This window comes from Podarcis bocagei (assembly GCF_964188305.1).
Source record: "Podarcis bocagei genome assembly, chromosome: Z".
Lineage (NCBI taxonomy): Eukaryota > Metazoa > Chordata > Lepidosauria > Squamata > Lacertidae > Podarcis > Podarcis bocagei.
In genome coordinates this window covers 1769383-1794781 of record NC_138140.1, presented here as the reverse complement: position 1 = coordinate 1794781, position 25399 = coordinate 1769383, and the positions used below count along the sequence as shown (strand labels likewise).

General features: G+C 47.0%; 1 protein-coding gene across 16 annotated transcripts in view; it reads right to left on the bottom strand.

Moving 5' to 3' along the window:
* The window catches only part of STRBP (spermatid perinuclear RNA binding protein), a 154327-nt gene that overhangs the window by 31762 nt on the left and 97166 nt on the right, over positions 1–25399 (bottom strand). For 7 of the 16 annotated variants that reach the window (XM_081179722.1, XM_081179720.1, XM_081179725.1 and 4 more), the window contains 7 exons: positions 23616–23708; positions 21369–21568; positions 17399–17557; positions 13970–14104; positions 13068–13208; positions 9668–9718; positions 2819–3665 (listed from right to left, as the gene is read on the bottom strand). In XM_081179722.1, the coding sequence (XP_081035848.1) occupies positions 3393–3665; positions 9668–9718; positions 13068–13208; positions 13970–14104; positions 17399–17557; positions 21369–21568; positions 23616–23708 (1052 nt within the window). In that variant the 3' untranslated portion in view covers positions 2819–3392. Of the gene's footprint in view, positions 1–2818; positions 3666–6210; positions 6726–9667; positions 9719–10974; positions 11099–13067; positions 13209–13969; positions 14105–17398; positions 17558–21368; positions 21569–23615; positions 23709–25399 lie in introns of those variants that run through there. The other 9 variants (XR_014004245.1, XR_014004246.1, XM_081179723.1 and 6 more) reach the window with 5 other exon arrangements.

Here is a 25399-nt window from a genome sequence, read left to right as displayed (position 1 = left end):
CCAAGGTTACAGCATGGGGGCTCGTTTGCTCTCAGAGTGGCAGGACACAGCAACGCCAGGAAGGCAGCCAAGCTGTGTGTGGTCAGAAGCTTCCCTAAACACCAAAGAAGCATTGCTGCAGTTTGTGAACTCCTGGCCTTTAGGAGGTTTGTGTTGTGCTTACTATCACACACACCAAGTTCACTTGCCAAACTCACCACTGGTTATAGCTCCTTGTGATAGCTATATGGATTTATTTTTGCTGCTGCTGTTGGGGTTTGTTTTTGTGTTTGTTTTGTAACTTGCCCACAACTGACTGCTCCAGCGTGTGGTTCCAGGCTAGACTGTATCTCTTCAAGCTGCAGGAATGAATTAAAATCAGTGTTGGGAGGGGTATCAGATGGTGATCTAGTCCAGCCCCCACTCTTACCATGTCCTGGACAGGCAGTTGTTCAGCCCTTGCTTGAAAATCTCCAGCTAAGGAGAGCAGCCTTTTGAGGCACAGTCTGTTCCAGTGCCAAATGTTTAGTCTAAAGTCTGTTTTCCCCTTGCAGTTTGAAGTTGGGTCCCATTCCCTCTGGAGCAACAGAGAATGGACTCAGGTGCAGCATCTACAGAGCATCTCAGGACATGGCTTGCATCTCACCTCTGGAAGGTCTCTTCCCCAGCCAAGCCTGTTCCTACCTCAAGTAGGAACTGTTGCAGGCCCTTCCCCGTGGTGCTGCCTTGAATTATCAATGTTGTAGCTGGAGAACATGGACTGAGGTGCAGAAGGTAGACTTCCTGGGATGGGGGAGGGGTAGAACATGACACATCACTGCATGACCCACGTGCTTGTAGCATGATTCTTGTATGAAGGCTGTAGAGGTAAATTTTTCTAAGTAACTGGTATTGGGCACTAGGGACAAAGGAGTATTTGTGTTGGGGGGTGGCATTGGAAGCCTGTGCAAAGGGAGACCTACACCCCACAGCTGACTCCACTTCCCATAAGCAAATGGGGGAGAGGGGGCAACAACTGTGTGTCTCTAAGGCTGAGGTGGGCAGCCTTCAGCCTTGCCAGGCTGGTTTAGGGTTTTCCCTCTCTCTATCTTATGGGGGAGCTCAGTGGCATTAGATGTGAAGAGACAGTTCCAGAAATTCAAAGTTTCAGAGATAAAGAGGTAATTCTCATTATAGCACAGGGTCTTCTTCCCACTGTTGACACAGTATGCAACATTTTAAAAATTGAACCCAAGAGCAGCTTCAGAACCTCCTGCGACATTTGGACAGTTTATTAAAGGTTCCCATCCAGCACCAGCCTTATTAACCTATAAGTTAAACACTCATTCTCCACGCCACCCTTTCACCCCCAGACAGGAATTAATCCGCTCTATTTATAAACATGTTCTCTGCTGACTAATGTTTCTTTTTAAATAGTAATAATAAAAACATCAGAGCATCAGTTAAGTGATCAGATTTAATTATTGATAAGAAAACATTCATTTCTTATTCATGACAGTTATTATGGGACATCCTCTTCTGTTCTTCAGAAGCCAGCAATGAGGGTGGTGGTTTCAGCACAAGCCCAGAAAAGAGGGTGTGGGTTGTGGCCTGTGGAAGCACCAGCCCCCCACCTCAAGGACTGCAGCGTCTAAAATGGGTGGGGATTCAGTGCCAGAAAAAGTTTGGCAGCTTCAGCACAGGCTGCTTTAAAAGGGGGGAATTAGGCAGACTCACAGAGTGAAGGTAAGGCTTTTCCATCATCATAACTGCAGGTGCCCAAAACAGAACCGTCTAGAGGTCACCCACTGCTAAACTACTGGGTGCCGGGGACCAGGGCTGCCACCAGCAGGGTGGGCTCTGGACTAAGAGAGTGTTGGGGAAACTGGGGACTCCAGCTGTCATCAGCCCCAACCACAAGTTTCCCACCCAGACACAAACCAGGCCACTCTCTGGTCCAGCTGCGCTGCTTTTAGGTCATTCAGATGGAACACAAAAGAGAGAAAGAGAGAGCTCTAAATTGAGGGTTTTTCAGTGAGGACAACAGTAATTGAACCACCTGCTCAGAAGTGTGTTAGGAACCAGGTCTCCCTATTGGGGTCCACCCAGCTCCTACGCTGATTGACAGTGGCTCTCCAGGGTTCCCAGGCCCATGTGGAGATGCCATGGGGGTTCAACTGGGACCTTCTGCATGCAAAGCAGACACTCTTCCACTAAGCAGTCCTCTGAATGCTGCCTGCCTCAGTGCTAATGGTGTCTTAAGACAAAACAGAAATAATATTTTCCTTACAGTCAATTCCTTGAGCAGGACACTAAAAACACAACTTAAATTGGTATTTAACCAAAGAAATAAATATGTAAAAAAAGAAAAACAGAAAATCCTCCCTGGATATTTACATTCCATTTCACAAGTGAAAAAAAACTACAGAGGAAAGCCTATTAACAGTAAGGTGCAGTGAAACAGCAGCATGGTTGAAAAGGAAGAAACAGAAACATTCTCTGGGCCAACAAATAGAAGTGCTATTCCTCTTCCAGCCACAGTTCAAGCCTAACTTTATAAACAGAAGTCCAGAATGGCTGGAAGCGTGATTTCTATTAAACCTCCTGAGAAGCAGGTATAGCAAGGATTCACTTGCTATGGAGATATACCCCCCCAGGACACAGCCTGCACATCCCTCACAAGCTCTGCTGGAATGAGAGGGCTGCTCTTGCCCCTGACCCCCCCAAAAATTCCAACAGGACTTGAGGATTGGCTGCATTGATAATATAAGTGATACACCTGTCCTTGCAAGGGGGGGGGGGGTTGCAAGGTAGGCTTATTGCTCCCATTTTATAGGAACGGGCTGGCTCTTCAAAGCCAAAGGTTCTGCACTCTCTTGCTAGCAATTGGGCTGGATTCCCCCCTAAGGAATTTGCTTGTTCCCCATGGACCCAGCGCCCTCCAATGGCACCCTTCAGGCCATGAGGTTTCTAGGGCAAATGCTAATGGAGAGGGGGGCAGCAGCAGGAGGGGGCACATTTATTTGCAGGTGAAAGAGCCGATAGGTTTCACAAAGTTGTGCATAAGGAGTGAAGCTTTCTTAACTCCCCCCCCCCAAAACCCCCCATCTAGAAACCAGGAAACTTCCCACCCCATTGCTGCAATCCAGGGGGCAGGCAGGCGGGGGGGGGGGGAGAGAGAGAGAGAGAGAGAAAGTGTTCCCTCCCATTGCTCAAACTCAAAAGCCCAAACTGGAGTGCCAACAATTTGACCCGAGCAGCTAGGCCAGTGCTCAGAATGCAAAAAAACCCCCAGACCTCTTTTCGACAGGGTTGTTCCTTCCTTAGTGAAATGCAGAAGTAGCCAAACGACATTCTTTTTGTACATCTATTGCTGTGGTTTTAAGAGCCGGGGTGGGTTGTATTGCTTTTTGGGAGTTCAGGAAAGTTGAGAATTAAAAAAAATATAAACGAGCTTTTTTCTTTTCTTTTCCATGAAAGAGAAAACTAGAGAGTCCCAAATCTGATTGCTGAAGGCTGCCCCCCGCTCCCTCCTTCCAAGTCTTGCTTTTAAAAACGCGTTTGTTGGAGGGGAAAAAAGCACCTTTTTCCGAACCGCATAACCTGTTTGCTCTAGAAGTCAGAGAAGAAATCTTGAGGGCCCAAGTGAATGATAAAAGGAGCCATGTCGAGAGGTTGGCAATAAGGGCCGTCAATGAAAAAGCCACCTACAGCAGAGAGAAGAGCAGAGAAGCAAGAGGAAGAGAAATCGCAGGTTAATTAAAGAAAAGGGAAAAGTAGCGAGCGCCGCTTAAATTTCTCTGCTCTTTCAAGCTGTAAGTGGGATTTTCATTGCAAAATGGGCACATTTTTTGATACCTTTTTGGGGTAGGCGGGTGGGTTTTTTTAGGTAAATAAAATATATATATGGAACCATCCTATATTAGCAACCTCAAAAAAAAAGTTAACAGTTACCTGCTCCCCCCCCCTTCATATATTTGTCGGCATATAAAAAAATAAGGAACCGATAGCTTATTAGGATTTTCAAGTAAAGCAGAGAAATGTAAAATACGCAGCAAAAGGGCAGGTTTACAGACGTGGTTAGTAACTCCCGACATGACAAAAAAATAAATGGAGAGGAGAGGGCAGGGGGAAATGACTTCATATCAATTATTGGAAATGATTTTGCCATCAAGTTGGAAAAGAGCATAGCACCGACAGAGAGCTGTCACAACTGACCAGGGAGAGGATCTCTCTGGAAAGCAAATCCTCAATAAAGTCAGCAAGATTTGTGCTTGAAAGGTTTTTAGTGTGGGGGTTGGGAGAATTTCATGGCATTAACCAAAACAAAAACACACACCAAGAAACACCCCCAACCCTCGAAATTTATCAAGCTGCCAATTTGCACGGAAACAAATCTTTGGTAAGTCTTATCTGCCATGCTTTTCCAAGCTCAGTGATGGTCTTCCTTTCATCCATAGGCCAGCAAGACAGTCAATGGTTTTATCAATACTGTTCTCGATCTGAAGGCACCCCAAGCCTCAGTCCCATTCCCAACCTCCCCCCTCCCTGCATTAAAAATAGCAATCCCTGTACACAGATGCAAGGGAAGACGAACAGCAGACTTGATGCTGCCCATACAAGACAGCCTTTAAAGCACCACCGCCACTGAACCAAAAAGCCAGAGGACAAAGTGGAAACAGCTGTGGAGGACGGAGAAATCACATTCCAAAGAAGCACAAATACTTAGGTTCTCACTTTCCACCGCCACCTTTTCCCAAAACCACAACTGTGGTTAACCCCGAAGAAAGCTGCTTGTTTATATACTCTGCCCCTGAAGAAGGCATCTTAAGGATAGAGCTCTTCCTCCATGGAGGTTCAGAGACCCCACAACTCAACCTCCTTTCCACACACACACACCCCACCACACATTGACCAAGACCCACCTTGCCCCTGTCCAAGTACACCTGGAGGAGAGCAGAGTATATAAAAGCCTCCTCTGGGCAGCACAAAACCATCACAAAAAAGGTGAGCCACAAATGGGTGACGTTTGAAAAGAAGAGAGGAAGAGGAACACTTACGTTTTTTGTGGGGGTGATGCCTTAATAGCAGTTCCCTTAGCTAAGTCCCCTAGTGCAAAAGAGTGAAGAGCCCCCACAAAACCACACACAGTCTTTCTCGAGAACAGTCTCCTGGATCTCAAAGAGAAGCAGGTATGTGCACAGGCAAACCCAATGCACATGACCCAGCAAATCGCCGCTTTTGCTTTCAATGCTCGAATGTTAAAAGAAAAGGGCAGATACTGGCCTATGGCTGAAACGGCTAACTTTCCACAGCAGCACTGGACGAGACCAGGACAATTAAGGTAGCAAGTTTTCATGGGGACCGTGTTGCTGCTTCAGATTCTTAGAATTGTACAAGGTTGTGGGTGGGAGGGATGGGAAAAGGATAGGCCTTAGTTTTAGCTCTGAAAAAGGGGGCAAAAAAATGCGCACCAATGAGCTACAAGATCCCAGACTGAGCGAAGGAGGCCACAAGAACATCCGTGAGTTGGGCTCATTTATTTCAGGTTGGTTTTCTTTTTTTTAAAGGTGGGGGGGTGATTGGGGGAGCAGACTTTGGAATTAAAGGATCTAACTATTGGAGCATTTAACTCCAATAGATCTAACTACTGGACTTTTATTATATTCCAACGCTCTCATTTATGGTCTGAGAACTTTCTCAATTTGGATTATTTGATATGCCTGACTCATTTGAAATTTGAGGGGCAGGGGAAGAGGACATTCGAAACTTCTCTATAGCCACCATCTCTGGTTCCCAAAGTAGCAAAATGAATCCTAACACAAGAAGAGAGCATATTCTGGATCAAAAGTGTCCAGGTAACCCTCCTAAATTAGCAGCAGATTGCACCAGAGTATGAGCAATCTGTCGCACGTAGACATAGCCCGCATTATCACCGTAAGTGCTAAAGAGATAGGAAGTCCTTCCAAGACCTGGGGTGGCATATCCTAGGAAGGACCTCACAAAACCTTCACGTGGAATTCATTCAAAGCTTTCTCTTTGAAGCAGTAATTGAGCCCATATTCTACTGGATTACATGACTTGGTATTTACAAAGCTAAACAGGTTTTTCAGGGGGTGGGTCTTCTATTTTATTTTTAGTGCAGAGAGTATGTTTTTTAGAAAAGCAGCTACACCACATATCCAAAGGCCTAAAGGGGACAGGCACACGGAGGCCATGGCCCTGTGTTAGAAAACAGGCGAAAACTCTCCATTACAACAAGAACTGGTTTTATTATTCTTTTGTGATCAGCGTCTTATACTCTATACATCCTTCACAAGTTTTTTTTTTTAAGTTTTACATAATTTGGGTACTTCACTTAAAAACAATGATTTTAAGCATCTAAGTTTATTCCCTATAACAGAAGGCTAGTATAAGTTATTTTGGAAAAAAAATGAGGTAACCATTTTCACAGACCATTGTTTGCTTGCTTCAAGTTTTTAGAGAACTAAATTTGCATTTTCTTAAAATAAAAAAGTAGGAAAAGATGCTTCTTTACAAATGGTTTTTGCTCAAGTATGCGTTCAAAGAAAACCAGGATTAAAAGCAGGCAGGACGTCCTGTCAATCTGCCTGTATCACTTTTACTTCTAGCATTCTGTACTGTACTGCAGTGGTCAGTCAGCCAGAGGGGACTGGTTTCTGCCATTTGCTAAAAGAAGGAATAATGGGGCATTGGGTAGGTGGGAAGTTTCATAACTGGCAACAGAAGCATTCTCTTGGGCAAACCTAAAAAGAGAAGAAACCAAGAGGACTCCAGGTAAGTCTAACCGTTGGAAAAAGGCAAGTTGTCTGTTTGCTTGTTTAACTGAGACAAGAGGAAGCTTCCTAATTTGGCCTCCTGGTGGCTACCCAAGGTCAAAGCAGCCAGTATGCTCAGGGAGACAAGGTCACCCTCCCCTGAAGCCAACTCCCTCCCAAAGCAGACCAGAGCAGACAAGGAACAGGAAGTGGTTCATTGGGGGGCCTGCAACTAGTTTTGTTGTTGTTGTTGTTTTTTTAAAGGAGAGATTCAGCTAGAACTTTGGCACATACACCAGGGCAGGGCTGGAGTTTGTTTCACAAGCCTGCTATGGTGGCAAATACAGCATCAACACCCTGCTATGTGTGTGGAAGGGAAGCGCATCCGAAAGCTGTCCCTCGGGGGCATTCACACCCCTCCCTCTGCAGAAGGCCTCAAAGCAGACAGGAGAATTGCAGCTCAGACAAGTAATTTTTGGGAGTTTGTCCTCTTAGGCGGGGGAAAGGGGCTGGAAAAATACAACCAGGTCTCTCTCTGCCTAATTTAACATTCTTGTGGCCTCACTAAGAGTCTGTTGCAGATGCTTGTTTTGTTTTGTTGGGGGAGGGGAAAAAGAGAGTAAAACAACCAGTGTTTCCTGTTTGAAGGGCCCTGGGTCCTTTCACCTACATGTTTCTTTTCAGAAATCAGAAAGCAGCAACAGCAGTTATTCCAAGAAGATCGAGATGATCAGGGAAACTTTCCCAACATGCAAACAGCTTCACAGAGGCAGAGAGAGAGAGAGAGAGAAAGAGAAAGAGAAGAAAAAATGGGGGAAGGTGGGTGGGTGGGAACCTTACAGCCAGGAGCAGCGCTTCTGTCCCCAGACTCAGCACCACAACCAAGCAGTCAGACATTTCCCAAAAAGTGGTGAGGATCCTTTATGCAGAGAATGAGGGCAGCATTTCTCCAGGCAAGATGCTGGGAGTCAGCGATGGGCCGTGTAAGGTGGGAGGGAGAGGGAAAGGGGCAGAGAACGACACAATTTTAGGTGCCCAATTACCTCAGCCGCCCCCCTCCTCCTGAATTACTGCCCAACTTTCCAGAGCTATGACGAGAGAAAGAGGCACGAACACTGTGGCGCTCTCAGCCTTTTCCCCAAAACTCCACTAAGGCAGCTCCCATTTCTCCACTCTGAGGTGAGAGCCCAGTGTCTTAAGGGAAGGGACTAAAAAGCCCCAAAAGATCAAGACATTAAAATCAGCTGCAGAAGCTCTCCTTTGCCTCTTACCTCTGAGCTGTGGGTGTGGGGACAGGCTTTCTCTGTGGCTGCCCCTTTTGTGCTCTGGAACGGCTCTTGCCGCTAGGAATATAGAACTACAGAACTGCTGAGTTGGGAGGGGGCCCCCAACGGTCTTCTAGCCCAAAGCAGGAATCACAGCTAAAGAATCCCTGACAGATAGGTAGATTAGATGGTTAAGATTCCCCCCCTAATGCTTAACTGAAGAATGGCTTCCATTTCCACCCGTTTTAGTTTTGCCCTCTGGTGCAACAGAGACCAAGAGTGCTCCATCTAATGTATTGCTCTCCATATATTGGAAGAGAGCAGGGCTTGAACATTCCCTCAAACTCCTCTTGTTCTGGCTGCTTTTAAATGTACAAGGAATGGTCGGAAGAGCTGGCTGTGACTTGAGTTTCCAAAACCCCTAACTGGCTGCCCCCCTCTCCACTTTGCCAAAAGCAGTCTTAAGAATGCAGTGTTCAGACCTGCAGGAACCTGAGTTGCAGGGAAAGGTGCAGGCAAACAGCAGGCCTTGTTCTCTGGGAAAGATGTATCCTCAAAACAACAAAAGCTTCTGACTCCTTCAATGGAGAAATGTGTCACAGCAAATGATTCAGGGAAGGGGGGCAGTTGGGATTCCACAGGATCCGGACCGTATCGCTGACTCCAATGGGCTTTGCTCTCATTGCTGCATAAAACTACATTCAAAGTAATCCAAAGAGCCAGGGGTTTTCCCCCCAATTAAACAAGAAAAGGTTGTTGTTGTTGTTGTTGTTGGGTGGGGGCCAGCATTGGGGGGGGGAGAACTACACACTTTCGGAGGAAGGAGTGTTGAGCTTCTTTTGCTCAGCACACCAAGTGGCACTGCCTAGTTTTTTGTTTGTTTGTGGGCAGGAGAGTAAGCAGAGCCAGTTGGACTTGCTCACACAATCCTGTAGGAGGAAGAGTTCACACATTACCTTGCTCAATTAACAGCCATTGCAGCTATTGTTGCTCAATATGAGATCTGCCGCTGTGGACCACTGCCTCTCGCCAAGCCCAGTTGAGGAGAAGAAGGGGTGCACAGCCTCAGGTGCGTGAACTTAACCACCACAACAACTATGACTCTGTTAACATGAAAGGGACCCAGGACTGTGTGACTTCAACACTGTGTCTGTGTCCCCCCAAAAATAGAGCAGTGACAAAGAACTGGTTCACTGCAGATTGCAAAGAGGATGCAAGAAAGCTGTACAGCCACCAATAAGCCAGCCATTTTGGGGGAGAGTTGGGCGGTTCAAGTCAATCGAGCATTGGCCCTTCGGGTTCCTTTGAATGGAGTACGAGATGGCTGTAAGAAGGTAGGAGAGCTACTCAGGCAGGGGAAAGAGAGGTTCAAGTTCTGGTATGAAAGGGGAACAGGCAGTTAGAACAAGCAACCCTTCCACAGTCAGGCAGAAGCAGGAGGAGGAAGGAGGAAGCTACTCCAACCAGAACAAGAGCCACGGCAGGGGCCAACAGCCTTCCAGAGAGACAAAATGAGGTGCTGCGGTTTATCAACGTCACTGGGGAGTCAATGATTCCTCCCAGGCCGCTCCCAGAAGCCTTTGGCTCACGCCCCATGAGATAATAAATACTGTACATACATACAACATGGCCTGTGGGGTCACGTAAGGAAGAGGCTGTACATACCGTAAGCTGGTGCGGCAGTAGCTGTGCTGTATCCATAGGGTGCCCCATAGCCTGCAACAGAAACACACGGAGGGGGCAAAACTGATTTGTCATGGCAGAGTGTTGAGAAGAAGCAGATACTTGAAGGGGACCTCAGAAGAAGCCTTCAGGCATTTACACACTCAAGGAAACTTCAGTATCTAAAGGAAAAGCATCCCCTGCCCGGATGTTGAGTGGGGCAGTTTACTGACACCCTACCTTAAACTGAGCCCCAAGGCAGCTAAAACAATTCCAAAAACTTATGGCAGAGAATCTGGGTGGGAAACCCTTCTGTTTTTAAACAAACGCCTTGACAAAAATGCAAATGTGCAGACTCATAACCAGTGCTTTTTCTCTAGAAAAATAGGTACTGGTCCCCACCATGAAATTGTTACAGTAAGTGCCACCCCTTTTTAACAAAAAAAGAGGTGCTGTACTGTGTACCCTTGATTGCCCCTTGGGAAAAAAGCACTGCTCATAATCCCCAGGTTTGCTTGGTTTTTATGGGGAGGGTGTAGAGATCTTCAAAAATGTAGGAAGTCTCCAAAGGTTTGCATTCAGTGAAGATGGGAGCATCAATTTAATTCAAAACAGATGCCTATTTTGATATTCCAAAGTACACTGCTGGCTGTAGCTCTGCCTAGCCACCACAAAGTGCCACGGCACATTTTGGGGAGGGGGAGAGATATGGGAGTAGGTGGCACATTCATTATGAGCAGAGAAACATGCTTAAAGCACAGGCAAATGTTACCTGCTGGGTGCTGGTGAGCTTAAAAACCAAAATGGGATGGAAGCCTTTCTATTTATTTATTTATTAATTATATATCTATTGCATTTACATCCCACCTTTTTCTCCAGGGTGCTCAAGGTGGCCTTGGGGGAGGGAGGTCAGGCTGAGAGGCCGTGACTAGCCCAACATCACACCCAGCGAGCTTTTTGGCCAAATGAGGAATTGGACCCTGTTCTCTCCCAAGTCCTAGTCAAGACACCTTAACAACAAGACCACACTGGTGCTGCTCAGAATCCTCTCATCCTCTCAGCCAGGGTTGAGGTACCTGTGACATTCTAAAATCTTTCTGGCCTCCACCTCCCATCACCCTTGACTGTTGGGACATTCTGGCTGCTGGGATCTGGAGTGCAGCAACTCCTGGAGGGTGTGGGACGAGTTGGTCCCCATTCCTGCCCCATGCAAAGCTTGACCCAGTGCTCCCGAGATGTGGGGTGGACCTCTGCAGCTGGGCTTGGCTCTCCATGGCCACAACTGGGGGACAGGCCTGGCTTGGTCATACCTGGTGCTAGGTAGCCAGTGGCAGCTGTTGCCCCAACAAATGCGCCCCGTGTGAGGGCCCCTCTCCCTCTTCCTCGAGCCACTTGGACCGCTGCAGACATGGCTGTGTTTACGATCCCTTTTGTCTGCGTGGAGAGAAAAATGCAGATGAGGCACAACCAAGGAAAGATGGACACCTGGGCTATTCAGGATACCCAGAGACTGTTCTCAGTGGTGCTCAGACTCTGGTGCTGCCTCCTCATTCAAAAGAGCACCAAGCTCCTTGAACACAAGAGCATAATAAAAGTCTGCTGGACGAGGGAAGTGGGTCATTAGTCCAGCATCTCGTTCTCAGGTGCCCCCAAGGGAAGCCTGCAAGCAGAACCTGCGCACAAGAGCGAGCAACTCTCACTTCTTGTGGCTTCCAGAAACTGGTATTCGGAAGCAGAGCCATCATGGCCAGTGGGTTAATGAGAGGCCTCTCCTCCGTGTCTCTGTCCAATCCCCTCTAACGTCATCGAAGTTGGTGGTCATCCCCGCCTCCTGTGGCAGCGAGTTCCACTGTTTAACTATGCATTAAGAAGTACTTTCTTTTCTCCGTCCTGAATCTTTCAACATTCAGCTTCACTGGATATCCCCAAGTTCACATGTTATGAGGGAGAAAAACTTCTCTACCGACTTTCAATAATTTTTATAATTTTTTAATAATATTATTGTGCCACCTCTTATTTGCCTTTTCTCTAAACTTAAAAGTCCAAAATGCTGCACCTGTCCCCTTGATCACCTGGGCTGCCCTTTTCTGACCCTCAATGCTTAGGGTCAAAATAGAGATCTTCCCCTCATTTTGTAGCACTGGGGACAAAATGTGTTGTGCTCTGGAGCTGCAAAGCATCCCTACAGTTCTTGGCTCCTTCAGATGGTCTCTTCCTCTCCAGTGTGTTTGGATGAAGAGCCTGAATCCAATGCCCTTTCCACTTTTCACGTTATAACCATCTAATTCCTTAATTACCTTCTGGCTCCATCTGCTCTGCTCTTCCTCCACAGTGGAAAGTTCCAGGGCCTGGCTTTAGAAACCACATACACACAGGGGAGCAGGCCCAGCCAGGAGCAACTTATCTGACACCCTCTCCATGATTCAGGCACTCTGCCAGCCTACCCAAGGCTCAAATTGCCAGTTCAGCTCGTGGCAACTGCCAAGCTGAAGTTGGAAAGCAGGACAGGTGCCCTCCTATGACTTTATGGTGTGTGTGTGTGTGTGTGTGTCCCCCAGCAGAGCTTTCTTGACTCTGGTCTCACGGTGAAGGGAAGCAGCCTCAAAGGAACCTGCAAGAGCCAGGTCCCTCGTACCTGGCAGTTCCCAAGATATAAAAGGCTGCTGGATCAGTCCAGCATCTAGTCCAGCACCCTGTTCTCACAGAGACCAACCAGATGCCTGTGGAAGACCAGCAAGCAAGAGTTCCCTCGCCTCCCGTGGTTTCCAGCAACTGCTATTCAGAAGAACTGCTGCCTCCTACTGTGGAGACAGAGCAAAGCCTAGGAGCCATCAATCACCCTAAAACAAGCTGACAGAACTGGAGGAGGAGACAGCATTGTCTCTGCTTTCACTGAAACAGAAGGCCCTGGGCTGCTCTCTCAGCATAGACTGAGAACCTCTGCTGCCACAAACTGGTTACTGGATCTGACCATCCCACCAGGAGAAGCAGCTACCTGGGCAGCTTCAGAGCATCCTCGCCCAGTGGACCCAAACCATTTAAGTCAAGCTGGCATCCTCCAGAAGATTTGGACTGCAAGTTCCTGTCAGTGTCGATTTGTGCTGGCTGGGGCTGATGGGGCTTGCAGTCTCAAACCACCAGAGAGCACCACACTGACAAAGACTGCTTTAATCAAGGCTTTGAAACAGGTGGCTGACCTGCAGCCCATCAGCTGGTGCTTGGTCCAACTCCTATCAGCCAGCATGGCCAACGGGCAGGGGTGGTGGGAGCTGCAGTCCCTCCAAGAGGAGAGCTAAAGGTCCCCTGCCCCTGCTAGAAAGTTCCAAAATCAGCTATCGGGTGTCAGCAACCTCATTTCTGCTGCACTGGCCAAAAGGAAGCGGCTCTCCCAGACAACCCTCACCTGGGGCAGAATCTTCTTCTTTTTGTTGGCAGCTGCGTTGGGGCCGGAGAAGAGCTTCTCGAGAGCTGCCAAAGCTGCGCTTGCCTTGGCCACCTTCTTGTTGGGACCGGCCCCTCGGAACTTCTGCCCATCTACTTCTACCTGGAAACAAGATGCCTAGTTTTACACCTGCCGCTCTGCGTCCTCCGCTGGGGGCTCTCAAGTCCACTACTCTTTTACACTGGCACATCACAGCAAAGGTGGGGAGAATCTGGTGCCCTCCAGAAGTTGCCGTACTCCAACTCCCACTATATGGGAGCTGCTGATGGGAGCTGCAATTCCATCACATCTGAAAGGCCACAAGATTTCCTCTCCTGCCTCACAGGTTACCAACATTTGTTACCAAGTCTACGCTCCACAGCAATACTTCTGGGGGCCTATATAAGATGATGCACATGGTATCTGCTGTACCTACACATTTCAAGGTGCAGATTTAACACATTTTAGGTGTTCAGCTCCCACCCTTTGGAACTCCCTGCCAACAGACACCAGGCAGGCGTCTTCACTGTTCTCTTTTTTGCACCTGCTAAAAACATTTTTGTCTAGGCAAGCCTGTACAGTCATGTAGAATGTCCTTTGATCTCTCTTTTAGCTTGCTGTTGATTTTTTTAAAACATGTGAAATCACAGTTTTTAACTGGTTTTACTCATAATTTCATTGTTTTCTTCTCTTGGTAAAAACAAAACAATCTCCTCCTCAAAGTGCTTTACAACCAAGCAGTACACAATTCCTATGAAGTAAATAAATCAATTCTGTTGCCTGACTCTCTCTCTCTCTCTGGCCCAGGACTTTGTACCCCATCAAAAGGTGCGTTAAAGCAAAACTGAGGCCAGGAGGCCACCATATGCTTCCCCCCTCCTCACCTCCATTACGAAGCGCTTGTCATGGCTGCCGCCTGTCTCGGAAATCAGCTCATACTTGAGACCTCGCCGCTTCTCATTGAGCTCCATCACCGGATTCTTGCCACTAGCTGTGAGGATGGGACCCTGAGTTCTCACCTGAGCGAAGTAAAATACGTCAAAGTCAAGCAAATCAAACCGAACTGACCCAAGACACAGACACACGTACTTCTAAGGCAGGGACAGGCAGACTTCAAAAGCTTGTTCCCCACCCCACAGACCTCGGGGGCAGGAGGAGGAGGGAACAGTCAGGATTAAGGAACAGGAGTCTGAGTATTCCTCAGCTGAAGAACTTGGGGGGAGTGGGGGAAGGAGTCAGAAATCCTTGGTGATCTATTGCTGGTAACCCAGAGATCTTCCAGGAGGTCCTGACCTCTGAGTAAGGCATGGTTAGCCAACTGGCAAAGACACAAACACACACACACACACACACACACATACACACGAAATGCAGCAACAAAGACAGCTGTGCTAGCAGTGCCTGTGGACCACATGAATCACTGAGCTAACACATCCTTGTTTCAAGTTTCTCATGTTGCCATAAACATGTATGTGTAAGCCAAAATTTATACAGCGGCCCTCTGGCTTATAAAACTGTGTGGCAGCTGTTAAACAAAGCCCTATGAGGGATGGCCTGACCACTGTATTCCAGGCATTTGGTAACGCCAAGGCTGCACTGCGCTCTGCGTGGGGCTGCCCTTGGGTCTGGTTCTGAAGCTCCAGCGACTGCAGAGTGCGGCGGCCAGATTGCTGGTGGGGTCACCTGGCCGACCACGTGTGGCTCCCTTGTTGAGGCATCTGCACTGGCTGCCCATCTGCTACTGGGTCAGGGTCAAGGTCCTTGTATTAATTCACAAAGCCCTGGGCAACTTGGGTCCAGAAGCTCAAACACTCAGATCATCTGCAGGCGTGTCATTAGTTGTTCCTCATGTTGGCGAGAGTCCTTCTGAGAGTAACAAGAAGCTGAGCCTCTAGTCCTATCGGCCCAGTCCTGTGGAACACTCTGCCACTAGAGATTCCACAGGCACCTTCTGTCTCAACTTTTAAATACATGCTGAAAACTTTGCTATGCCGTCCGACTTATGTGGGCAATTAAGAATACATTGTTTTTGCACTGTCCTCTTTTGGCGTCTGCTGAAAACATTCTTGTTAAGACAAGCCTTTCCACACACTTAAGAAAGTTAATGTGAATTTTAACGTTATGGTATTTTGACTTTATGTATGTTTAAAAATACTTTAATTTTTTCCTTGGTTTCCTTGTTTTATCTTTTCTGTAAGCTGATTTGAGGTATTTTTAAAAGCAGTGCATAAATTTTACGAAATAATGAGTAATAGCTGATGTCTCATTTTAACTTTTCAAATGTATGGTTTTAGGTACAATTGTTGCAAATCGCTCTGATACCTTCCTCCTCCTCCCCAAAAATGAGGGCCACTGCTCATTCCAGGCAGCCACCTGCTGCAACAAGCCACTTGCCATCTCTCTTGAAAGACCCCCTCAACCTTCCGCTCTGCCTGAAACGGGAATCCTGGGCTCAGAAGGCCAGCTCCAGCACAGCCAGAGCAAGCCAGCGTTCCCAGTTACCAGCCGGCACCTGCTCTGACGCTACAGATCACCTTACCTGCTTCCTGCTCTTGCCTCACACAGAAACCCGTGTTTGCTAACAGTAGATCTGGCTGTACCCATCTCAAAAGTCAGAGAGAGAAGAAGAAGAAGAAGAAGAGTTTGGATTTGATATCCCGCCTTTCACTCCCTTTAAGGAGTCTCAAAGCGGCTAACATTCTCCTTTCCCTTCCTCCCCCACAACCAACACTCTGTGAGGTGAGTGGGGCTGAGAGACTTCAGAGAAGTGTGACCGGCCCAAGGTCACCCAGCAGCTGCATGTGGAGGAGCAGGGAAGCGAACCCGATTCACCAGATTACGAGTCCACCGCTCTTAATCACTACACCACACTGGCTCTCCAGGTCAAATGAGTCACTGAACAGATACAGACTGTTCAAGCAGGTTTCCTTTTAAAAGAAGAGCAGGGACTCATGATTTAGGAGCAGGGACCTGTGACAGCTGGAAAAAACTATTTCCAGATTTTTGGAAGAGTTTGTAATGGCTGGGGAAGCTGCACGATATAGCTGGACTTCCAGCTCCCACCATAGCTGACCAACAGCCATGCTGGCTGGGACTGAGTCAAGCTCCATCCAGGAGGCCACAGGTTCTCCATCACCGCTGTACAGATGTGTGAAGCATCCTTGCTGTCAGTGAGTACCTTGTTCAGGTGTCCAAGAGACAGGGTGTCACAGCACGATGTGGTCTGTGTGGAGGACTGCCACAAAAGAGCAGAAAAGCAATACAACTTTGTAGTTGTATAATGAGTTTAAGGGCTTAGAAGTATTCGTAGACTCTTTCCTGTTACCCCCAAACTCTAATGGAGGCCTGCTCCCTGGCATTTTCAATTCTAAAAAAGTATCTCAGGTCGAAGGCCCGGAAAAACTTGGGTGAACTGCTGCTGCCAGTCAGAGAAAACAATACTGAGTTAGATGGACCTGAGTGTGGCCTGATGCCTTGGGCTATAGGATTTCCCCCACATTAGTTTAGGGAGGAGGGGCAGTGTCTGAGGCTGAAAGAGAACAAGGTCTTCAGTTATGGTTGCAGCCTGCAGTTCTAGTGTTGAGCACTATATTCTCTAATGTTCAATTTTCCTATTTTGAGATGAAATTCTAGACATCACAGAGAAAAATGAGTGGACACAGATGCAAGTTTCTAAAGGAGGTTCAAACTAGGGAGGGAGCTGGATAGAACGTGCAGCAGCTAAAGAGATTGGGGAAATCTCTTTACTGCCAGAAAGATTACCGCACAGAGGGAGGAGGAAGATCCCAGAATCACAGAATTCTAAGAGACCACAGGGTCATCTAGTCCAACCCCCTGCAATGCAGGGATCTCAACTAAAGCATCCATGACAGATGACCATCCAATCTCTGTTTAAAAACCTCCAAGGAAGGAGACTCCACCACCTTCCTGGGAAGTCCATTCCACTGTTGAAAGGCCCTTATCCCCAGAAAGTACTTCCTAATGTTTAATCAGAATCTCCTTGTCATTTGGATCCATTGGTTCAGGTCCTACCCTCTGGAGCAGCAGAAAACAAGCTTGCTCCGTCTTCCAAGTGACAAACCAAGAGCCCTCCAGACTAGGTTGATGGACTCCCAATTCCCATCAGCTCCAGCCAACATGGCCGATGATTAGGGATGATGGGATTTAGTTGTCCAGCAATATCTGGAAGGTGCCCTGTTGAGGGAGCCTGAGACACAGAAGCAAGAAGCATTAGCACCCTGTTCTCACTAGCTCGGCCTCTCCACCTATTTACTATCTCCCACTTCCTCACTGGATGACGACTGAACAACCACCTCCAAGGTAGCAGAGGTGTCAATTGTAGAGTTTCCAGTATTATTGCTTGAGTTTGAAGAGACTGTCTCGTTTTTGCCTTCAGTGTCTGACTTCTCATCAGAGCTCGTACATTCCATGTCCACGTCGAAACCAGTGGGGTAGCCCATTGCTTGCAAAACCTGCATGTACATAAAGAAAGAAAAGAAAAATCACATTTGTGACTAGGTAGGATATTGAACCTGCCCCTCTCTCCCCTTTTAAGAAAAACCCGAACACGCCATGTGTTTAGGGTGACCTGAATTGAATTCCGTTGCTTGACTTGTTGAAGAGGAGGAAGGAGCAGCCTTACCCCAACCGAGTGCCAACTCAGTAGGCCTGATGGGAGTTGTAGTCCAAAGCACCTGGAGGGCACCAGGCTGGGAAAGGCTGAACTAGAATACTTCCTGTGCCCAATAGCAGCTTCCCAGCGCTGCTGACCCTGTGGATACCATGAAGCAGGGCTGCGAATACTCCCGGGTTTTGTAAAACAAACAAAAAACAAATCCAAACTAAATTTAAATATCTGCTCCTAGAAGACATTGACTTCTGAATCCTGTACAAATTATGCAAATACCCAGAACTTTTCCTATTTTGTTTTGCATTTTGTTGTGTTATTGCCTTCCTTAGTGGGCTGTGCAAACCGCTATTCTGAATAGTACTTTTTCTAAGATCAGGTGAGGGACATTGGGGACAGGTTTATGAAACCCAGCTGGGGGTGGGGTGGCCTGAAAAAGTTTGGGAACCACGGATCTGAACCCTTCTCCATGGTCAGTGTGCTACATTCATGAAATTATCTGTGGCAAGCGTGCTGCATCCCCGCATCTAGAGGAAACTGAAAACTGTGTGATTAAAACAACCCAGAGTCTAAATGTCACTGCTTTACATGGGGCTTAAACCTGTTTTGCCTTTCCATGGATTGCGTGCAATAAGCAGCAGGGAGAGGCAGTATCGTGTAGTGGCTAGAGTGTTGCACTTGGACTTGGGAAACCAGGGTTCAAATCCCCACTCAGTGGAGCAGACTTCCAGGAGAGTTTTCAAGCAGATGTTGGATCTGTCCTGTATGATCTAGTTGAGATTCCTGCCTTGCAGGGGGTTGGACTGGATGACCCCGGGGGTTCCTCCCAACTCTACAATTCCTTGGTTCTATGAAGCAGACAGAGTGTGACGTTGGGCCAGTTACTCTCTCTCTCTCTCTCTCTCAGCCTAATCTACCCTCACAGGGTTGCTGTGTTGATTAACTGGAGAGGGGGATGAGCTATGCACATCAACTTGCACTCCTTGGAAGAAAGGTGAAATATAAATGCAATAAATAAATAAATAAAATAAAATATATAACGTGTCATAGTATGACCTTTCCCCCTGAAACTAGTGTTTTTCGCATTATTTTCAGAACTGGGGCTCTTTTATTAAGAATACCAATGTTGACAGTTTGATGAGAATTCATTCATTCTATATCCCAATTAGAGAGATAGATAGATAGATGCTCTAAAATGCACAGCAAGGGGTTGGGGAGGGAAAGAAGGAATATTCAGCAACTGGATGGGAACGGACAGTGCCCTAGGAAAGAATAGAAAGAGCTTCTCTCAAATACTTTGGAGGGACTTTCATGTTCAAAGTGAGCAATGCATAAAGGAAAAGTTTCTCTGGGCTCTGAAATGAAGGAATCAAACCGCTGCCAGATGAACTCTGAAGAACGAAGGCCTCATTCGGAACACATGAAAGGAACCACTTTTTGATTTATTTTTTTAAAGACAGGTGGAACCACTGCAGGGCCTCTCATGACTGAGAATATGCCAGCTTGGGGGGGGGGGAGGATTCCTCCCCCCTGCTCCTCCTCCAAGTCCTCCTTCTCAAGCTGGCTGGAGGTGAACTTCCCCTATCAACTATCACCAGGACATTGTCTTAAGGCTGCCACCTTGCTGAACTTAAGAATAGGAGAAGGGCGCTGCTGGAGCAAGCCAATGGCCCCTCTGTTAAGCACCCCACTCTCACAGTGACCAACCAGTAAGCCACAAGCAAGACCGGAGCCCAAGAACAGTCCCTCCTGAAGCATATTTGCTGCTATGTTCATTAGGGGTATAACACTTAAGAATGTAAGTGGTGCCTGCTGGATCAGGCCAAGGGCCCATCTAGCCCAACATCCTGTTCTGGGAAACACGGAAGCAGGATTGGAGCACAAAAGCAATCCTCTCCCCTCCTGCAGTTTCTAGAAACTAGTATTCAAAGGCATTGCTGCCTCCAATTGTGGAGAGCAGAGCAAAGTCATCGAAAGTCCTCCCCTCCATGAATTTGTCTAATACACTTTTAAAACCAGCTAGATTGGGGGCCATCACTGCCTCTTGTGACAGTGAGTTCCACAGTTTAAATCTGAACTGCATGAAAAGTCTTTTATTTCCCCTGTCCTGAAGCTTCCAACATCAGCTTCTTCCGGTGCCCACAAATTCTAGTGTTAGGAGAGGGAGAAAAAGTTTTCTCAATTCACTTACCCCATACCAGGCATAATTTTATAAACTTCTATCACATCACCTCTTACCTGCCTTTTCTCTAAACTAAGCTAAGCCAGGTCTGGGTCTTGTAAGAGTCCAAATGGGTTACCACTTGGCAACCATATATATACAATGCCCTGGGTTCCAAAATAGTAGTAGCAAATAAATAGAAGCAAATAAATAGAAGCAAATCAATGCTGGTAGGCTACGGAGTCATTCTAACCTGCCTCTAATGTTTAGTCTTAGCTATGGTTTGCTGAACACATCAACTTCAAACTAGAGTTCATAAGGCTTGCTTGTTTTAATAAAGATTAGCCTTACAACTTAACCACGTGCTTTTCAGGGTTAAGTACTTAAACAGCAGTTAATTGAAATCAAATGCTTTCACTTGCACTAGAGGAGGGACAGGCAGAAGCCCAAGGTTCAAGCATGTGAAACTAGCCCATTGCTTATTGTTACGTTCATGCTTTGCCTCTGTGACCTGGGAAGACAAAGCTGGCTACTGCATTTGAACATGTCTTAACCACAGTTTGTTCAACAGATCACAAGCAGCCTCACAGAAAAGCTAATAATAATAATAATAATAATAATAATAATAATAATAATAATAATAATAATAATAAATTTTATTTATATCCCGCCCTCCCCAGCCGAAGCCGGGCTCAGGGCAGCTAACAACAATCAAATAATCAATCAAACAAGTCACAGGTTTCCTTCAAAGCTTTGTTTGTTTCCCAGCTGCTCTTGCCTCGTGCCAAACACCTGGGCTACAGTGGCCTAACAAACCATGGTTAAGCAAGGCTGTTGTGGCACGTAGTTTGGTCACAATGCCAAACCATAATTAAAGCTTCAACCAGAGCCAGGGCCTTCTCAACACTGGCCCCGGCCTGGTGGAACGCTCTGTCTCATGAGACCAGGGCCCTGCGGGATCTGATTTCTTTCCGCAGGCCTGTAAGACAGAGTTGTTCCGCCTGGCCTTTGGCTTGGAATCCACTTGATCCCCTCCCCCTCTTTCCTTTTTCCTTTCTCCTTCTGTGATGGAACTCCTATTTGGGGACTTCCCTGGCTTTTTTTCTGGCCCACGTAGAACCAGTCTGGATAGTTGGCCTTGGTGAAGACTTGACGTTTTCATCCCCCAAAAGTTTTTGATTTGAGTTTCTACTGAAATGAGGCTGCATCTTAATATTGTATTTTAATCTTGTTTTTAAGTTGTATTTTAATCAATTGTTTTAATACCTGGTGTTAGCCGCCCTGAGCCCGGTCTTGGCCGGGGAGGGCGGGATGTAAATAAAAATTATAAATTATGATGATGATGATGATGATGATTATAGCAAGCCAGAGTTACATGGCAACAACCCATGGCTTCACATCATGGCTTGTTGAGGAGTACAAACCATGGTTAGTCTGCGAACTGAGTTTGGAAGTTCAAATAAACCACCTTTTTGGCTCTGCCACACATCTTTACCTTCACTGCAACATGAAGCTTGGCGGTTTTCTTGGAAGGCCCTGAAGCTTCATACGTCGTGCCATCCACATCAACTGACATGGTGAAGACCGGGGCATGGACAGGGCCAGACTGAGAAAGGAGCTTGTACTGCAATCCAGGCCGTATCTGATTGAGACGCATCAAAGCATTCATGAGATCTATTGCTTTGCTGTCAAGGACTGGAATGGGAGGAAGAGGAGAGAGAATTGGCAGTTGGAACAGAGCAGGCCACATACTGACGTGGGGTGAAAAACTTTCCACAGCAAATTTCCCACTGGAATGCTGTTTCATAAAATTAATTAGTAGCAATGAATGAATGAACACAAGGCATTTTGCCACCGTCACCAGTGCATGCCCTCCGCATGTTGGGCTACCATCATCCCTGGTCCATTGCCCATGCTGGGTGGGGCACCACGTTGGCCACCCATGCTTAAAGGATTCAGTAATGCTCAAGGCACACATTACAGTGCAAGCTCTCGTGGACTAGAGTCAATTTCATCAGATGCACGATATGTTATCCTAAATTGGCTCGTGTCCAGAAGTAGTGGGGTCAGAGAGAAATGGAATACAGAAAATGCAGGCTAGGGTGGTTATGTCAAACCTTAAAATGTAAAAAAAATTAGGCCAGTGGCAGAAGTGTTGGTGAACCATTTCTGAAAATTTTCAACTCTACACTGTCCCTTTTTAGATGAGGCGAACAGAACGCCATACACAGTACAGTCTTACCTTGGTTCTCGAACAGAATGCGTTCCGGGGGTCATTCAACTCCTGGAACCATTTGGAAACCAAGGCGTGGCTTCCAATTGACTGCAGGAGCGTCCTGCAGGCAATCAGAAGCCGTACCAGACATACGGCTTCCAAAAATTGTTCAAAAACTGGAACACTCACTTCCGGGTTTTGATCGTTTAGGAGCCAATTTTTTCGGAAGCCAAGGCATTTGAGATCCAAAGTACAACTGTATTCCAAATGCTGTCATGCCACAGATTTCCATAACAGCATTGTGTAGGCAGTTTTATTTTCAATTCCTTTGCTAATGATGACCCCTTGTATGAAACTTATCTTTTTCAGAAATGAAATAATTGACAAAGACCCCTCCATAAGTGGGGCCAACCATTATACAGTGGTGCCTCGCAAGACGAAAAGAATCCGTTCTGTGATTCCCTTCGTCTAGCGGTTTTTTTCGTCTTGCAAAGCAAGCCCATTGACGGATTAGCGGATTAGCGCTATTAGCGGCTTTTAGCGGCTTATCTGCTGATCGGATCAGCTGATAAGTGGCTTAGCGCTATTAGCGGCTTTTAGAGGCTTTTAGTGGCTTATCTGCTGATCGGATCAGCTGATAAGCGTCTTAGCGCTATTAGCGGCTTTTAGCGGCTTACCTGCTGATCGGATCAGCTGATAAGCGGCTTAGAAAAAGGGGGGGAGGGGAAAAAAACCAGCAGGAACTCGCAAGACATTGTCGTCTTGCGAAGCAAGCCCATAGGAGATTCGTTTTGCGAAGCACCTCCAAAACGGAAAACTCTTTCGTCTAGTGAGTTTTCCATCTTGTGAGGCATTCGTCTTGCGGGGCACCACTGTAATTCAAACACTTAGCAGAACAGCCTTCGGCAACCCAGGGCTCTTTGAATGTTTTGGGCAGCAACTCCCATTATTCTTGACCACTAGCTATCCTGGATGGGGCTAACGCAAGTCGTTGTCTAATAGCACCTGGAGAGCACCAGGTTGAGGAACACTGCCAGAGCTATCAATAGCCTCATCCGCCATAGTTTTCAAGCCACAGTCTACAATCACTTGTAGCACTACCACAAGGGTACAGGCCTAGTAGCTGCTAAACCACTGCATACTCTCAAACACCAATGGTTGCGTAGAATGGCTGCATAGATCTGCCGTCCCAAGAAACTGAGCACATTTTTCAAGATGCCTCAATGGAAACTCCAAGTCAGGGACAGGCCCTTCTGATGTCATTGGAGTCCCAACTCTCATCAGCCCTAACCAGTATGGCCAAGGGTAACCCGGAAGGTCAAATATTCCTCATCCCTACTTGTAAGTGCAGTACTGTGGAAGGAACAACACACACACACACTACCACCCTACTCCTCGATCAACCTGGGGGTCCCTGCCTCTACCCAATCCCCACAGCACTTCAAAGGCTTTCAAATCAGCTCCCTGTACAGCACTTTGGCTCCTCCTTGGAGCAAAACAGAGCGGGGTGGAGATATGACAACTTACTTTTCCTCAAGTTACGCTTCATCTTTTTATTTGGGTCTTTCTCATCTCCCAACCCATCTTCAAATGGCCTCTTCAAAGCGGAAGAGCCTGCACCTACAAAAGATAAAACTCTCATTAGGTGGGTTTTGGAGAAGGACCAAAGGGAGCGTTCAAACAGTGGTAGTAAACAAAAAACACAATATACCCACCCAAACATTTGTTAAGTTAAAATTCTGATTGCAAGTAAAGCTCTTTTGCAACTTGGCTAAAATTCGCACAATCTCCCCTAATAATTCTGCACTGCCCTCATTTTGTATTCTAGTCTTGCCAATTCCCCAACTCCCACTGAATCAGCGTTGCCAAAGCAGCTGTTGAGAGCTTGGAGATCTTGTTCAATCCATTCCCATCCGGCTTCAGAATTTTCAGTGGGCATTGCGCACGCATTTCCAATAATATCTTCAAGGTCTAAAAACTCGGTCTTTTTGGTTTGTTTCTTCAAAGAAGGAAACTCTGATTCTCGGAAATGTGAATTCTGCACAGCCCTGCTTGCTGTTTCCAAACACTGCCATTCACCTGGAGCCTCAGCAGAGAGAGCAAATTAAACGTATCAAATGATTAGGGCTTGTACTTTGATGTCTCTGGCCCAAATCCAGCTACCTCTCACCCAGCCACCCACTGCTCTTCCCATCAAGACCACCCAGCAGATTACTCCCTTCTGCAGCTGAGGGGATGCATCCCACGAAACTTGCAGTAGCAGCTTATGCAGTTACGTGTGGAGAAGCAAGAGACTGGGGCACAGACTTGTCCTGCCTCAGAGAGCAGAATTAAACCTAAGGTGCTTAAGTCACATGGATGGATGACTATTAGGAAAACTTCTCAATAGCAAGAGGAGCTGGACAATGGAACCCATGACCTAGAGGGTGGTGTGTGTGTGTGTGTGTGTGTGTGTGTGTGTGTGTGTGTGAGAGAGAGAGAGAGAGAGAGAGAGAGAGAGAGAGAGAGACTCTCTCTGCCTGGAGGAGTCTTTGAGCAGAGGCATAGCAGTCACCTGGCCCCAGCTCTGTGCTACAGAGACAGCTTTACACAGAACTCAGCAAGCTAAAGAGCATTAAAGAAAACCCTTAACGCTCCAAAAATGCAAGGAAACAAGAAACCAACAAGAAGGTGATGTGGAAAGTGAAGAAAGATAGATATGAAGCTTTCTAAAGGAAGAACAATCTGGCCTGTAGAGGTGAGGGCCACAGCAGAGATGGCCAAAGGCCTAGAACAGCCTCAGAGAGCTGCCACTAGATCACAAAGAAAGCAGAATCTTTTTCAACCCAAGGACCACATTCCTTTCTGGGAACCTTCAGAGGGCCACACACTGGTGGTGTTTACCTTTGTCCAAAAGGCTGGTTTCTACACATGCTCTCTCTCACACCTCTCTATCCTCCATCCAGGCATGCAAAAAGGCATTTTCAGAGAACACAGTCACATTCACAGTCACGAAACACACACAGGGAGGGTATCGTTCTGGACTAGTGAGATGTGGCCTGGAGAGAGTCCCAAGGGCCATGCAGACAGGTCTGGAGGGCCGCATTGGGCTACAGGTGGGTTGATGGTGTGTGGCGTAGGGCCAGGCAGCTTAGTAATTTTAAACAAATAATGAATAAGGGCAGCAGATTGCTGCAAGGATAAAGTTGCTTTGTAAGCTGCCTAGTTTTCCACCAGGGAAAGCCAGCACCCTCATTGGAAAGGAGGTGACTTTCTCCTAGGTAAACCTGCAAAAACCAGTTCAATTACAAGGGACTCAGGGGCAAATTAAT